The 16,471-nt window shown below is 39.9% G+C and overlaps 1 protein-coding gene across 3 annotated transcripts in view; it reads right to left on the bottom strand.

The window, feature by feature from the left end:
• The window catches only part of TRMT11 (tRNA methyltransferase 11), a 28,273-nt gene extending 11,830 nt beyond the window's left edge, over positions 1–16,443 (bottom strand). The window contains exons 1-11 of one of the 3 annotated variants that reach the window (XR_012653078.1): positions 16,307–16,443; positions 14,811–14,876; positions 14,002–14,075; positions 11,581–11,662; positions 11,394–11,486; positions 10,176–10,310; positions 8,333–8,489; positions 3,575–3,655; positions 2,741–2,905; positions 1,271–1,343; positions 373–524 (exon numbers count right to left, since the gene is read on the bottom strand). Coding sequence is in view for 2 of the 3 variants with exons in the window: in XM_075046890.1 (XP_074902991.1) it covers positions 393–524; positions 1,271–1,343; positions 2,741–2,905; positions 3,575–3,655; positions 8,333–8,489; positions 10,176–10,310; positions 11,394–11,486; positions 11,581–11,662; positions 14,002–14,075; positions 14,811–14,876; positions 16,307–16,381 (1,133 nt within the window). In the remaining variant the exon portion in view is untranslated. Of the gene's footprint in view, positions 1–372; positions 525–1,270; positions 1,344–2,740; positions 2,906–3,574; positions 3,656–8,332; positions 8,490–10,175; positions 10,311–11,393; positions 11,487–11,580; positions 11,663–13,994; positions 14,076–14,810; positions 14,877–16,306 lie in introns of those variants that run through there. The other 2 variants (XM_075046890.1, XM_075046891.1) reach the window with 2 other exon arrangements.
• Positions 16,444–16,471: the final 28 nt, after the last annotated feature.

Here is a 16,471-nt window from a genome sequence, read left to right as displayed (position 1 = left end):
GAATGTTCTCTTACAGGACCTTGTCGTGCACCTCTATCAACTACTCTGGTAGAAACACATACTAATAAGAGCCTTGCCAGTACTATCTTAGAAATCTATCTGCACCTTGAAAGTCTAATTTTCTAAGCTTAAACTTCAACCCACTGGACATGCATTTGCAAGGACATGTGAAGGCTTTTTCTTTTTGGTAATAGTCAGGAATTACCTCCACCCAAAAACCTTATTTCAAAATCTGCTTTCCCTCCTACAAAGTTTTGAAATATGAAGTCTGAGCATTACTCTTAAGTGCTAGTACTATGGAAGTTCCAGCTCTACTATGTCCCAAAAGAAAGCACAGTGAGAATGTAGCACCCATTCTGACATACTACATACCAGAAATCAAGAATACATACTCAGGCCTGTAAATTGGCAGCCAATAAACTAATCTTCCTCCCATCACCAGATATTCTGCCGCAAACTTCAACAGGTCAAAAAAGATGTCACTTAGATGATAACTGGATGAAACGAAGATGTGATTGTCTGTGCTAAACAAAAAATTTACAAGTGTAAACATAAAAGCACATATAAAACCTGCATTTTTAGTTAAACAACCAACAAAAAAAAACTAAACAAAAAAACCCCAAACCACAAAATAGCACCACCTGAGATTTGCAAAACTACCTAGGACAATTCAGGAGTACAACTTCTACTATGAGGAATATGACTTCCCAAATTCCTCTACTGGCTCTTTAGACTATCATCGTTAGTACTTGTGGAAGTCAAAGAATCACAAGCATGTAGGGAATAGTTATCTTGCTCAGCATCTTTCTTAAGGGCAATTTAGAGTACAGGGCAGAAGACAAGGAAGGCCAGGCAGTGGAGAAGGCACGTGTTATCTCCAAAGAGAAAGGATCAGTGGAAATCCAAGAGAGAAGATTAAGGTAAAATAGAGGTATTCCATTTTAGACTGATTTTGCAGCTTGCAGGGACTGAAGAGAACTTTCTGAGAATATGAAACACAAGGTAATGGTGGTTTACAGAGACGAGAAATAGGATCTGAAATCTGAATACATGCAAATGATAAGCAGGGAGAACAAAAAACAAGAGGATTTCAGGAAGTCGCATACTAGTTTTGTGAACAGAACCAAAAGGGCTTTTCTGCTTTAATTATTAGTACTATCATTTTTTTTAACTGCTGACAGCCAACCAAGAAATAATAAAGATTCTAAAACTATGACTGTGTTTCCATTAAGACATTTATATTCTACAACTGACAAGACAGTTTACCTACCTTCTTTCAGCTGACTTAACTGTTTCCTTTTGTGAACCCGTTCTGCGAGTAGCTTCTCTGATACCATATGGAGCTATCCAAAGCAAATGCATAATGCAGAGATGAGAACCTCACCCTTTGTCAAAATAACATACAATTATATTGTACACACACAACAGTGCACAAACTGTGGCTTATACAAAGTTTAAAAAAAAAGCTTTTACAAAGTGAAAGTCAGTAAGGGTAATTTTCTTCAAGATCTATTAAAAGTTTCTTGCTCCAAAAGGTTACTTTAAAACTGTTTCAAAGAAAGCCCTTCAGCTGAAGAGGCTTCTAGCAGCCAGATATTTGCTACACTACAAAGGACAATGCTTTTCTGTTTTGTTCATTAAAAGATACTCCTTACATTTCCAACATGTGACAAATGATCCCATCCTCTTTTGACAGACACAAACATCTCTCCTACAGCACTTAGCTAACCTTTTTCAAAATGAAATTGTATATATTGGAATTTCTTGCCAACACATTACACAAATAGTAATTCTCACACAGACGGAGAATAGCCAGAGATGGCTTTCTCTCATACATTTTTGCACATTTCTAATAGCATAACATACTTATTTCATGCTCAACATATTTCTTTTTGCGAGACTTGTTTCAGCATCATGGAAGCACAAATATAACCATTTTGTAAACAAAGTAGTTGTGACACATTTGTAAACTCAGTTCTAAGTCATATTAATATTCTATATTGTCTTATTGCCAAACAGGCCAAATGAAAATTAGCAGGCAACCCACCAAGAAAAGTCATACTCCCTACTCCTAATTAATATGAGTGTGTCATCCTAAGAGCCAGCACTAGAGATCAGAAATTGCTGTATCAAGGTCTTTTATTTAATCCCTTAGCCTCTACTCCCTCTCATGCATTACAAATGTGTTAAGTACATAGGTTTCTAAAAGATCAGAGGATCCTTTCAAACTGCTAGTGCTTCTAGTAGTTAAGGGTATCAGAAATGCATTAAAATTTCTCTTTGGAAACACTCCAATAAGCACTTAACATAAGTCGCCAGAAGTTCATCAGAGCTGCATAGCAGATTCCAGTGTGTTGCAGATCAAGTCCTAACACCAACATGGACCATTCTGATAAGAAGGCTCTGTGCATCAATAAAGTTATGCCTTTACTGAATGAGACTTCTCTGAAGGATGATTTTCAGCCATATTGATTTCTACTGGCAAACATAGTATTCTTTCCATGGAAGAAAGTATTATCACCAGCTTCGTAACATGTTTATAACTATCTTTAAATTAATGAAGAGACATCAAACGCAGATCCAATTTCCACAATGCAGCTCTCAACAGTCATCTTTTGTAATATGGAAACTGCAGATCAGAGCACTCATCAAGACATTAAGTCAATGTACATAGGCATAGACGTAGGCAATGATCTTTTAGTCATCGTTATTAGGCAACAAAAAGCACGAACAAACTTACGATCTGTAATGATTGCATCAAACAGCATCCCTTTTCGCCATATTGGTCTTGAAGAATCAGAAACTAGTGCATCAAGGTAATATTTCTCTAAACCATACTGTCGGAGATTAGCTCTGATATTTTCATCTGGTCCTCTCCATTTCTGGTTCTTTCTGCTTGCCTTGCCTGGGGCGGAGGCGGGACATGGAACAGAAAAAAAAAGCATACTCAACAACAAACTATTTTATAAGAAAAGCTTTCATATACTCATCATTTAATTTAAAGAATTAAATATCACATACAAACCCAGAGTTTATCTCCCGCCTTATTTTGCTCACTGTCACAAGTATTTGCGATAAACTTCACAAGTAGCAAGGAATAATGAAAATACATGAGAAAAGTTCTGCTGCACCATCTACATAGGGGCATCACAGAACATGTTTACAAAAATGTTGGTTTGTAAGATGTTCTCACTATCCATCAGTCATAATCCTGTCCAATAAGTCAGATACAATTTCCACTGCAGTTTTTCAGAGAAGAATGGGATTAGACTTCCTGGGTTAGATTACGAGAAGCTTCCTACATCACAGGCTAAGAAAGCACAGAGCTGTTGTAATTACTATTTTGAACTTTGTTTTAGTTTTCATTATTCCTTTTATTAAATATTTCCTGCTTAAAAAATAAGTGAATAGCTTAGCTAGGATACATGTAAATTTGTCAATAAAAATAAGCATGACCAAATAAATCCTGTGAAGATTAATGTTGCTTTAAAATCCACTAAGTATCATCTGCTACCATCAGTATTCTTAAATTTCAGAGAGTAATATTTCAGTGGCTTAGAAATATTTAACATACCTAATCCATGGATTGTGTTGTAATCTATATCAGCACCACACACATACGCTCCAAAGTGAGCTGAGGAGATTAGAAGGCCACCTATAAAGGGAAGAAATGAGGAAAAGTATAAACTACTGTCATAAATGTTATCTGTGTTAGGATTTTTTGCTCAGGAACTTCAGGAGTTTACACCAGTAGCACACTAGACCCAAAGCTAGACCCAAGAAAAAAAAAAAAGAGAAATAAAAAAAGAGAATTAAAACTACCAACCAGTTAGAATCACTATGCAACTATAATCAGAAATAATAACACTAAGTTCCTTGTCTATTATACCTGATCTCCCTTATCTTGCTATGACTTATGTCACCCTTTATCTCTGGAGACTGTTCTTAGGAGGTCATTTAAGGTTTTCTGTATTTCAAGGCAATAAGAACCAAAACTTTTAATTCTACTTTGCAAGGAGCAGAATTTCAAACTGTTGGCAAACAATCTGAAAAATCATCACCAAACAAATGGCAATTCTACCGTGCCTGTTCTCAAAGTCAGTCTCCTTAAATGTGTCTAAAATCAAGCTTGTATAATGTGGCCATTCCCTGAGTAAGAAGCAATGGTCAAGAACCTTGTAAATGTAAGTATCTCCAATGTGAGCAGCAATATCAAAAAAGTTTCTGTAATTGTTTTGCAGTGTGAAAGCTATATACAGATGCATTTTTTCTGTGAGTGTGCCACCTGTTTTGTCAGTACATTTATTAGCATACTCATCCTGCAATAAAACTAATTTTTTAATCACTACTATTGTGATCTGCTTTCCTAATTAAAAAAACCAACTACCAAAAATGCATGTGTGATTTCCCCTTAAAACTGGGCGATGGTTGAATAGCCCACAGAAAAGAGCAAATGACATTATCTCATTAACAGCTTCCAAAAAAAAAAAAAAAAAAAAAAAAAAAAGGCAGCAGAAGATTACTGTCCTGGTTTCAGCTGGGATAGAGTTCATTTTCTTTCTAGTAGCTGGTATAGTGTTATGTATTGGATACAGTATAAGAACAATGTTGATAACACACGGATGTTTTCAGTTGTTGCTAAGCAGTGTTTACACTAAGTCAAGGATTTTTCAGCTTCTCATGCCCAGCCAGCAAGAAGGCTGGAGGGGCACAAGAAGTTGGGAGGGGACACAGCCAGGACAGCTGACCCCAACTGGCCAAAGGGGTATTCCATGCCATGTGACGTTATGCCCATGACCCCCCATATAAACTGAGGGGAGCTGGCCTGGGGGGCTGATCGCTGCTTGGGAACTAAATGGGCATCAGTCTGCAAGTGGTGAGCAATTGTACTGTGCATCACTTGTTTCATGTATTCCAGTTCTTTTATTATTATTATTATTATTATCGTCATTTTATTATTATTATTATTTTCTTCTTTTCTGTCTTATTAAACTGTTCTTATCTCAACCCATGAGTTTAACTCCCCCCCCCCCCCCCCCCCCACTGGTCAGGGCCAGGGACGGGGAAGTAAGCGAGCACGGCTGTGTGGTGCTTAGTTGCTGGCTGGGGTTAAACCACAATTACCAGAGCTGTGTTGTCAAGTCGTTAATAAGGAAGTACATAGCTAACAAAATGGTTTAAAACAGAACAGTGACTGAGAACAAGGTTGTGAACCCCACATGACTGATGTTAACTGCTTATGGATACAAACGGTCCTGCTAAAATAAAGGGGACGATTGCTCCAGGACGAAGAGTTCACCAGCACAGGGAACAACATGCAAGCTAGCTGTGCGGGTGACACCAGTTCTCCCACTCACCAGCAGCATGGAGAGAAGCATCTCAGGCGGCTGCATTGCCCCACACCACCCACTCAGCACCAACAAATCCCTAACACACACTGTGTGCGCAGGCTAAAGATCCCGTCTCAGGGCACTAGAAAACTCCTACACCATATGCTAATGAACTCTACCAAAACTGAAGCTGAGGGAGAAAGAGAGAAAAAAAAAAAATTCCTCTGCTTTTTCTTGTGAAATGGATCAGGGAAAAGCAAGGTTACTCACCCCAGAGGAGTCACCCATTTCCCTTCTCGGCTGCAATCCCTCAGAACAGATGGGCAGTACCTCCAGAGGGTCAAGACAAATTTAGCTAGCCCTGACCCCAAGTATGGCATACCACCCAGTCCTATAAAAAAAGTAAGAAGAAAGTACTTTGCCCATCTAAGAATGTTTTTAATCACAGGGAAAAAGAAGTTAGGAAAACATGAACTTACAGCTTTTAATAAATCTCAGCTGGTACTAGTTCAATTGTGTTCAAACAGAAGGTGCATGAATACCTAAATACTCTCATACAGCCAGCCCTTTGACCTACTGTATCAAACAGATGTATACAAAGGGTCGATCACAGAATCATTGTGTCCCCGATGACTATTAGCAGAATGATGATGGCACCGAACGTCCTGCCTTTCTACCATACACTATTGCCCCCACCTCTTCAGCACAGAGAAGGGTCTGGTCATAGCACTATCCTCCAGGATGTCAAAGAAAAAATTCCTGTCATTTGCAATTATGCAGTATCACAAATTGGCAAAGGGAAAGTAGGGACAAGTATCTTGCAAAGGTACAAACAAGCAGCTTACTGAGGTAACTTGAACAGATTGTCTAGGAGGAAGTACAAGGTATTCAGGTAAAAGACTTGATTTATTCTTCCAGAAACCTGCAGGCTTCCTTCTGCCCAACACTGAGGAAAGAATATCTAAACAGTTTATGGAAGTTATGTTTTAGAACTCAAAAACAATCCTAGCCATTCCAATTCTGCTTTACAAAAAAGGGGAATCAAGTCTCTTAAACCAGCCTGGTCAAAAGCACTTTTTATTCCAAGGACAAATTGCAATTGTCCACTCTTACACTAACATGGAAGACTTGTGATTTGGCTCATCCAGCAAAACCAGTTTGTTTCCAACAAGCAAGCACCATTTTGCAAGGCCATTCTGATTTGATACTATTTACTTTTTCAGCATAAAAACCAGGAAGAAATCAAGCCAGGTATTAATTAAAGTTGCACCAATAAAGAAATCTGAACTGCAGTTTCTTCAAAATACTCCTTTCCAAACCCATCAGCTCAGACTCACTGCATCACTCTCAATTCTGAGGTACCTCCCAAAATTCCAGGGGCAGGGCCCTGTTGCACTGACAGTCTTGAAAATCCTCTAAAGGACCTCAAGAGACAATTGAAATTTCTGGGGTTTACTCACCAAAAGGAGATGCAAAAGCCACTGTTTCGTTGTTTAGTCATAAGTACACTTTACTGACAAATAGCGTGCCACCCAGTATCTCCAGTGTCCCTACGTACCTTTAATCTCGAGCCTATATATTACAGATGTCTAGTGCAATAAAACCACAAAAATTGCAATTCAAATCATTAGGCGATTTGGGGAGAATTTTGTATATATTACCTTTTGAACTGAAATACAACTTAACATTTATCTTCAATTTCTACAGCTTCACCACTTCTGTGTGATTTTTCTTTCTCTAGCTTTACCCTTCCTTTTTTTTTTTTTTAATTTGATTTTCACTCCCAAGAGAATGCATGCTCTCGGAGAATTTTTTGTGATTTAGGTTTAGCATATTTTTGTAAAAAGACACAAAACCACAGACAGCGAAATAAACTGCTTCGAGATGAAGTAGAGCCTCAGCCTTTCAAAGGGTACTACCTATGTGCAAGGAACAAAAGGAGGAGGGGGAAATTTCATAAGACATTATTATGCACACAAAAATATTCAGGTTTTATATGAAGAAAAATTTAAGACAAAAACATCTAGTTCACTAAAGCCCTGTGTTTCTGAAAATATTATATCCCTGATCTGTTTTCCATGGTATAGAGAAGCCAAATGCCAATAAGAATTTGTCCTACTAGTGACCCTGTAGTGTTGTCTCCTCTTTCCCTAACTTCTCTGCAGTGATTTCTGCAGTTAATTCTCTTCATCCTCCCGTTAATATATTTTTGTATGCATCTTACACACAGTCTTCTTGATCCAAGTTTAGCAAAATACAGGTCCAAAACACAGCCTTTGCTATGCTTTTGAAGAAACTACTATAGGTAGCTTAACACTATATACTCTTGTACAATTAAATGCCACAACCTGACACAATAGATCTTCTATTTCACCTGCAAAACGTCCGAGTTTCCCTTAGGTAAAAAGGACTTCTATGCCACACACAGTAATATGTGGAATAAAAGCTCCCCCTCCTGGCTTAACTAAGAAAAGTTCAGCTGGGGGCGAACACATGGTGTGAATAATATTACCCTGAAGATGAGACGTGATGGTACAAGGAACTGATCGCTATTGAATGCTATGGCCAAACTATTGCTATATTGTGTTATATGTCCAGAAGTGCCCTCAGCACTCCTCTAAATAGCCACCTCCAAAAATGCTGCTCCTTGTAACATTCTGAAAGTGGCTGCAGGGAGTGCTCTATCCAAATTTCAGTTGTTAGTCACTTTGGATCTTAAGCAGTCCATCACATGCATGAACTGGCATTTAAGCCATGTTACATAAAATAATACAGCGAAGATAGATTTGTCAGAAGCATTTACATCTTCTGAAGTTGATCTCCCTCCCCCCAAATCCCTTTCAAATTAACAAAATATTCATTTTATAATCACCATTTTGCTTTTGGCATCACCTCAAGTATCAGTCAAGCACCAGAAGCCGCTGCACCAGGTAAAAGTATGGTGCGAGCAGTTAACACAGTCTCCCACTTTTTCCCACCAACAGAAAAACAAGTATATATACCTGTTCCAACAAATGGATCATATACTACATCATTGGGTTTTACTCTCCCATGGTTTGCCATAATGAAAGACAGGCAGGCATCCATGCTCGTATTTCCAATGAAGTGTCTCTTTTTTACACTATAGGATTCAATAAGTTCTCTTTGGCCATCCGCAATCTGTTGAAACATTTAAAATCACTCTCAGGTCTTAGATACAAGATATAAGCAGACAGGCTAACAGACTTGCTTAAGTGGCACCATCCAACAAACAGGTAACTCTTCATTTCATAACACATCATCTTGCTTTCTGCCATCTGAAAATATGACAGACTTCTTTCCAGGCAACAGATATCTTGGTTCAACACCTACATAAATTCTTCAAGACAGAGGTCAAAAATATACAAACAATTTAGAGGGAAAATTCTTCTGAAGAAATAACAATCAGTGCAACTTTACTATTATTCTAGGTAGCAGAAAAACAATTCCTGGCAATTCAGAGTTAAAGAATTTCAAAATTATGAGGAGTAGAAAGGCATGTTAACACATGTGTGCACATACACATGCACATGCTTAAGGTAATGCAGAATTTCCATCTTCACTGGCATTTCTGTCACACTCAAAATCTAAATTTAGGATAGTGTTGACAGATCAGAATTTACTGGAAAAACAAACAAAGACCACATGCTAACATTTTTACATCAGACTTCCAAAATATGTTGAAGAGGACCAAAGCAATCTGGAAGAACACATGTTCAAAAGCTCTTCCAACACTATCCCCCAGCTCCAGTCAACATCAGTCTTACTGGGTAAACAAAATACACTTGCCTAATTTTTTCAGGTTGGTTTACTTGTTTTTAAACAGTTCAGGAATCCAGCACAGATGGGACAACAGCTGCAATGTTTTGCAGTATTGCCACATCCTAGGGTGCTTTCACATTAATCACAGGCATGGAGAATATTTACAGGTGCAAACAGATCACTTGGATCTCTAATTTCTCTGTACTCAAGCCCCTGACCATAGCTGTATAATGTCAGCAGTGGCTCTCCCTCCTTCCAGCTGCCCTTGACCCAGGACATTGCAAGCACATGTTCCCATCAGTGGCTGGTGTCATTCTGGAAGACATCCTTCGGGAAGCCACTTTTTTCCTCACAAAAAATAAAAGACCAGATCAGATTTCCTCAGGATATCCTAATAACGCAGCAGGTTTGGAGTGCATACACCAACAGGCAAGGAAGCCTGGAGTAAAGACCTCAGATGACAAGCTCCAGACAGTTTTTGGACATGGTTCCTACTGTACAGCACTGCACTGTCAGTGTCCCTCTGGGCGAGCATCTACCTGTGGGCTGGACCCACTGATGTCCAAATCCCCAGGGATCAATCAGCCCGTGCCTTTCCACGGAGGTGCCTGTCAGGACCACCCGAAGCACTTACAGAATGCTCCAGCCGGGCTGATGCAACTCAGGGGGGCCGCAAGGCATCTACGGTTCCTGTAAATCTGTCTTTGTGTTTGAAACAAGCTGCTGGTGCTTTTAGCTCCATCTGGGCTGACAATAATATAATACACCACCACAGCTGTGCAGTCTCGCTGTTGTGTTGAGTTCCCTCAGTGGAGGGCAAGATAAGGTGTGGTCCCAGATACAACTTCAATATTTTCCACCTCTAAATTGCTCAATTAACCTCCTTTTTCCTAGTCACAATAAGGACTTTCAAGACTTGCCTAAGTGTATTATGCAGTGACAGATTCAGCCATAATTATATTGCCTCCTTCCATTAAGGCTCAACACAATTTTTTCCATTTAAATTGAAGAACACTTTCCTGAAAATACAAGCTCGTAAGAACTGAAGCAAGTGTACTCACGCACCCATCTACCAAAATACAGGTGAAAGGGCTCTTCTGGAACATTATTAGGATCCATTCCATAATCTTCCAAAATCCAGAAGATGTGTTCTGGATTCTTTAAATTTACTTTTCCTTTGAATGGCAGAAATTCAAGGGCCTATACAATAAAAAAAAAACAGAGTAAAAGATAACATGGTCAAATTTTTGAAATACACAGCCCACAAAATAAAAAAAAAAACAAACAAAAAAACCCCAAAAAAACCAAACAAAAAACAAACCACAATTCCACTTGTGAGAAATGATAGGTTAGTACTAAAAGTACATTCGCAATTTTCTCTGGATTTTTGAAATGCGTTTCTTGTTAATAAAGATAGCTCAAATGATTAAGGATTAGAAATCAGGGATAACTTTTTTACTAACTGAACAGAACCCAACTTTAGAGGAAATGAACTGTGCATATTAATTATGCAATTTTCAAGTTACAAAAACAACACGATGACGAACAATGAGATATAAAATCTCAGTGGTGTGCAGCTACACCAATTTACATACTCAGCATTATTTCATGCACATAAAAACTAAACAAACAGGAAAGTACAGGAAACCTGTACTATTAATACAGGTCATTTCAGTCTCTGTAAATGAAGTAAATAGGATAAATAGCTGCTAGAAATAGAATGTGGATGAGCAAAAATTAACAGTAATTTAGAAAAATATCCTAATTAAAAATACTAATACAGTTAGGAGGAGAGCACAGGTGCAGACAAGAGCATAATGACAGAACAGGAAATCAGCACACAATCCACAGCTTGCAGTTGAAGTCACTGGACTGGCTTGTTTCACATTCTGCAGCAATAAATGCCTACTATGGAGATTAAGCAACAGATTTTCTAAAAGTCTAGCACCTAACTCCAGCCATTTGAATCTTACAGTTTTGGGCATTAAGCTTCAGCTTCCCCAGCACACTGGGCTGAAGTCAGCAGTGATATTTGTTTGTCTTTGTATATGCCTTACTTGGTCTATTTAGAAAAAAAAAACCAACAAAGTCATGAATTTTGAGGAGCATGTTAATTTAGACACAAAGATCTCACTTAGAGCTGAGAAGGCATAAGCTGTAAACTGTTTTAAGATCTTCAGAAACCCAAACTTAAATACACTCTAGACAGCACTGATAGCATGGCATAAGAACAATGTGAATAGATTAAATTAAATGTCAAAGTTTTCTTAAAGATCTACTTACATCTATCTTTTTAATTTTCTGTGCTTGGGTCAGTGTTTTATTAAATGTATGAATGTGTACTTTGTAAGTAGAGTCTGACTGTAGATATGGAAGCTGAAAAAAAGGCAAAGACACTTTTATTAGTACAGCTGCAGTGCTATTCAGTGTGATTAAGGAACCATATTATCCAGATACTTTATATGCATACCATCTTGTCCATTGGATAGTTCTTCAAACATGAATAGAGCTCCCCTGCAGATCTTCCATGACCCCACAGTTCAAATATAGACCTGAAATTACAAAGTTTTTTTAGAGTGCAGTCATACAGTGGAGGCGGGGGGGAAAAGCCTTGCAGATACTTACTCCTTTTAACCTTCTTCGCCAAAGGATTTAGGCTTTGCTTTACAGAGTACTGAAGTGCATTATTTAACTCTTGGCACATGCTAAAGTTTTGTTCTTAACAGGGACACACTTATTTTTAATCCTAAACTGGAATTTCGATTAAGCTTTTATGTTTGGTAACGTACACTAAAAGGTAAATTTCCATCTTAAGTACCCTTGGATATCACCAGACCTTTTTCTGGCACACAGTGATACTAGTGAACGAGCCAAAATTCATCTGTACCTATCGATTTGGTGGGGTAAGCAAAGGCTGAAAAAGGTCAAGAACAGACTTTCAAAGTGTTACACTACCCTGGAGTAAAACAAATTGTGAAACTAACATCCTATGTATAATGACATCATCACAGGTTCTATCCCATTTTAAGACATGCTTATGATGTCTCATATTTTCAGATGTTTAAACACTATGCTGTCTCACACTTTTTTTGTTTCATTTCCATATTGCTGGCTTTAAGAAAAGCACTGCCTTGGAAGATGAGATAACCGATGCTACTGTAATGAAGGCACAACATCCCATCATGGACCTTTCCCCCAACATTAAAATATCCAAACTGAGTGGACTTCCCGTATCAAAGGAAAAAAAAAATCTTTTTTAGTACAGGAGTCCTAGAGCACTGCATGTATTGTTGGACACTCTTATGTGCATTTGCAACACATCGTAAACACAGCCTTTAAGGATTACCAGTGCCATGTAGTACCTTTTCAAAGATGACTCCTGAAAGCAAATCTTCAAAACATTCAAAGATTGAGGTCACTCAAGCAAAAATAAGCAAGAACTACATTTTACTAAGTGACAATAGCAGATACCAAGACCCAGTGGTAAGCCATTTTCTTCAAGTACTCCTTTCCTGAATAAATTATTTAAGGCTATATTTCTAACCTGCCTTTACCCTGAAAAAAGTACATTTTTCACAGTGTCTAATTTTTTCCTAAAACATCTGTTTCTATCTACTGTGAGAATTTAAACTATATTTCTAGATGGAGCAATGGACATGTTGACAGCATAGGCTGTACTAGAGAGAACTGAATATTCATCTTTGAATTTTATTCAACTGTTGCGAGAAGAAGCTCTTACAACACCTTCAGGCCCACTTCTTACTTTTACACTTACATATGTATTGGAAAAAAACCCTGCAAAATGCTGGGGAGATTTTATTTAGATAAATATATGCTTCAGAGCTTTTAATATTAATTAGCATTGCAATGGAGATGCTCCAGCAATCTTACACTAAAACTAACACATCTCCCCACAACCAGTAGTAGACCAGGAAAAAAGCAGGGGGCCAGTTATGCTTTCTACATAAAATAAGCATACATTAGTTGAAAGAGCACGGTGAATGGAACATCTGCAAGCTGTTTTGTCATGTTTTACTCCCTTAGTTGCCTACAGCTGCTTTTTAAAGTGCGGTACAGTTTATTCCCATTGGAAACATACTATCCTAAGGACAATTTTGTATACATGGAGTTTCTTTAGGGAAGAGTGTACAACCCAAGTCACTGTAGGTAAAACTGAATACATGACACAAGAAGCACTCAACAGGGGCCATGCAACGCTCTGCAGAGGTGCCCAAACTAACCCTGAACAGGACAGCACATACACCCCAGATTTAGTATGGTCAGAGAGCCATACCACAGCTGGGCTGCTTCTCATCCTGAACCATACCTCCAAGGTATCTCTCAAGCCTCACTGGAAAGCATGTTATTCAGACACCTCTAGAAAGGACCAAAAGCCACTGGAACAATCACTCTCTGGCATATTCCTGTGCTCTTGAATTTTCTAGAAGAACATCCGCTGCAGCAGTCTGGGCTGAGGGCTCAGATACCAGCGCTAGGAGGGTGACACGAGGAATCACTACCTTTCCCTTCCAAACTTGATTTTCAGTTTTTATGTATCACTGTTTTTATCTTTTAATTCCATACACATTTTAAAACAAGCAACTAACTAAACATTATTCAAGGCGACTAAAACATCACTGACACTACAAGACAAGTACTGGCTCTGCACTGAAGAACACTGTCTCAAGACCCTGCGCTGATCATACACTAAGTAAAGAGGACAGGCATGCTACATAATCAGTCCTACAGGCTCCGGTAACACCTCCTCAATTCTAGAGGTAATCAGAGACTGTTGATTTTAAGACTCCATACAAAATTGATACTTGCCACAATATAGCAGAACAAATTTCCACCACCTAAGTTATCATTTACAAGATTTTTCACCTCTTACTTTGCACATACTGTCCGTTTCATTAGTCCCCTCGCCATCTCTTCTGAAGGAATACTGAGAATCCAAAATGGAGACTGAAATAAAGAGAAGATAAGTGATGCAAATACCTAGCTGGAAGATGTCACATGAATTACAGAACTACACAATTCTGTTCTATAAAAACAGAACATGCATGCTGAAGATTAAAAAAAAATAAAATAAAACTGTACAGAGAACATGAGGATAAAACATTTAATTTGAGGTAAAACTGTATACTCAGCTTGAATGTCTGAGAAATTTTATTAGGTATTTCATTTTCTCACCATATCTTTGACTTGGTAAAATATTATTATTTGTTTATGCTTCTCTAGATTATTCATCCTCTTATGACCCAAAATACCTCATTGCACACGAGTAGAACTAAAACCCAGTAACGTTCTCTGACTAAGCATTGAGACCAGAATCATACAGCTTCCTAGCTTCATTCTTCCAGACACGCTGTCTCATTGATTTAGAGGCAAACATCAAATTCAAACTGCTGCAGCATGTTTTCATGGTTCAGCTATTCTGAAAAGCAAGGAGAGCCTCCCAGCAGATGGCATTGTTTCTTTTCACACTGTTAAATGGAGGTATCCTGAGGTGCGTTTTGTGCATCTCTTACCCAGTTCCGAGTCTTTACTGAAATTAAGAACTGCTCATTTTTAGAAGATTCCTTATTTTCCTAAGAAACTTCAATATTCATTCAGCTATCCACATTTAACAAAAATACTATAAAGAACATACTTGTACACCATACACGCACTCGAGTACAGTATTTGGTCCTCACTTACATTTACGCGAATTTCCTGCTCACTGCTGAATTGTCCACCATAAAGCGAGAGCAAAGATGTTATTTCCTAAAGTGAAAATATAAAGGTCAGGCTTTAGGAGCATTAACTAATGTTTTAAGGCAAATAGTAAAAAGCAAAGTGCAAAAGAAAGCCTTAATGAAAACAAGGAAAATAAATGATGCAATACACATTAAATATTTTAAAACATGTGTAATGATGACCTACCAATTCTGACAAAAACCCTCTGCATTTCAGCACTGTTTTAAACAATATTACCCTGGGTGTTGTATTACTAGCTCTTCAAGGTGGCACCTAGGAAAGCACTTAGGGTATCAAAATTTTTTTACAGGGTATAGTAACTCTGTAAGTCATCATGGGGAAAAAAACCAAACAATCACAAGTTAAATTTACAAACAAGAGGGTTTTGTTATAAACACGGAAATTGAGCACATGCTAAACCAGATGTTCAGCAAGGACCCATAAAAACCACCAGGGACTTATAAAAAATACCAGGCGGCTTCAGGTACATTACCATTTATTTTTGTTTTAATGATTTCCGTGAATAGCACTTGATAAGGTGAAACCACTTTATCGACAGGGAACGAACTCTGCGCCCCAAGTTTTGCAACCAGCTGGTGCAAACGTGTCAACGACAAGGGGGCTGCAGGATCTGAGGCAGGACTGGCTGGCTCTGGCGCCCGACATACCGCCATCCCACTGCAGAAGTGGGTCCGCTCTCTCTGACCCTGAGTTGGCCAGATTGTTGGCAAACCCTTCTGACCCAACGCTCAAACCCTTCTGGCTGCACAGGAGCGAGCGCTCGGAATCGAAAGCGAGCAGTCCTCAGGGCCGGCGGTGTGATGTGGAGGAGGGCGGCAGGCGACGAGGACGCCCGCCGAGGCCTTGGAGGCCTTCTCCCTTGGATCCCAGCAGGCCCCAGGGCTTCAGAGAAGCCCCGTCCTCGCTGCTGCCCAAGTCTTCCTCTGGAAAATGAAGATCTCCGCACCCTCCCGCCTCACGCCGCTCCACAAACGCGTGCGACGGAGACGACCTCGAGGGCCTATCGTCGGGGCAGCACCCACCGCTTACGTACCCGCACCACGCCGGCGGGAACACCTGCGTGCTTCAAACGAACTCAAAAAGCCACCAAACCAAGACCTTTAAAAACGTGTTTGCAAACCCTTTTTTTTTTTTTTTTTTTTCCAGCCAGTTCCCATTTCCCCTCAGGAGCCCCCAGCTACTTTTCGCTGGCGACCTCTCCTAGCCCCAAAGGCTCTTGAAAACAGCCAGGAAAGCGCTGCCTTAACGCCAGAGGCTCTCCATGGAGGCTGGGGGCAGGAGGAGGAGGACGAAGCCTCTACGCCCGCGGCAAGGCCGAGGGGAGAAGGGGCGGCCCCGCGCCAGCCCGCCCGGACCTCCGCCTCAGCGGGCGGGCGGCAGCAGGCCCCGGCCCCGGCCCCGCTCCCGGTCCCGGTCCCGTCCCCGTCCCCTCTCACCGGCAGGCGAAACTCGAGGTGCTCCTGCGCCAGCAGCAGCAGGTACCGCCGCAGCGCCGGGGCCGCCAGCGCCATGTCCGGCCATTCCCCCGCCTACCCCGGGCCGCATGCGCCGCCGGGCGGGCCCAGCGCTGCGGCGGGAGCGGGAGGAGCGGGAAGAGCCGC

Source organism: Buteo buteo, chromosome 15 (assembly GCF_964188355.1).
Source record: "Buteo buteo chromosome 15, bButBut1.hap1.1, whole genome shotgun sequence".
NCBI classification, from domain to species: domain Eukaryota; kingdom Metazoa; phylum Chordata; class Aves; order Accipitriformes; family Accipitridae; genus Buteo; species Buteo buteo.
Note: the sequence above shows the minus strand (reverse complement) of the source record. Positions and strands in the feature narration are given on the sequence as shown.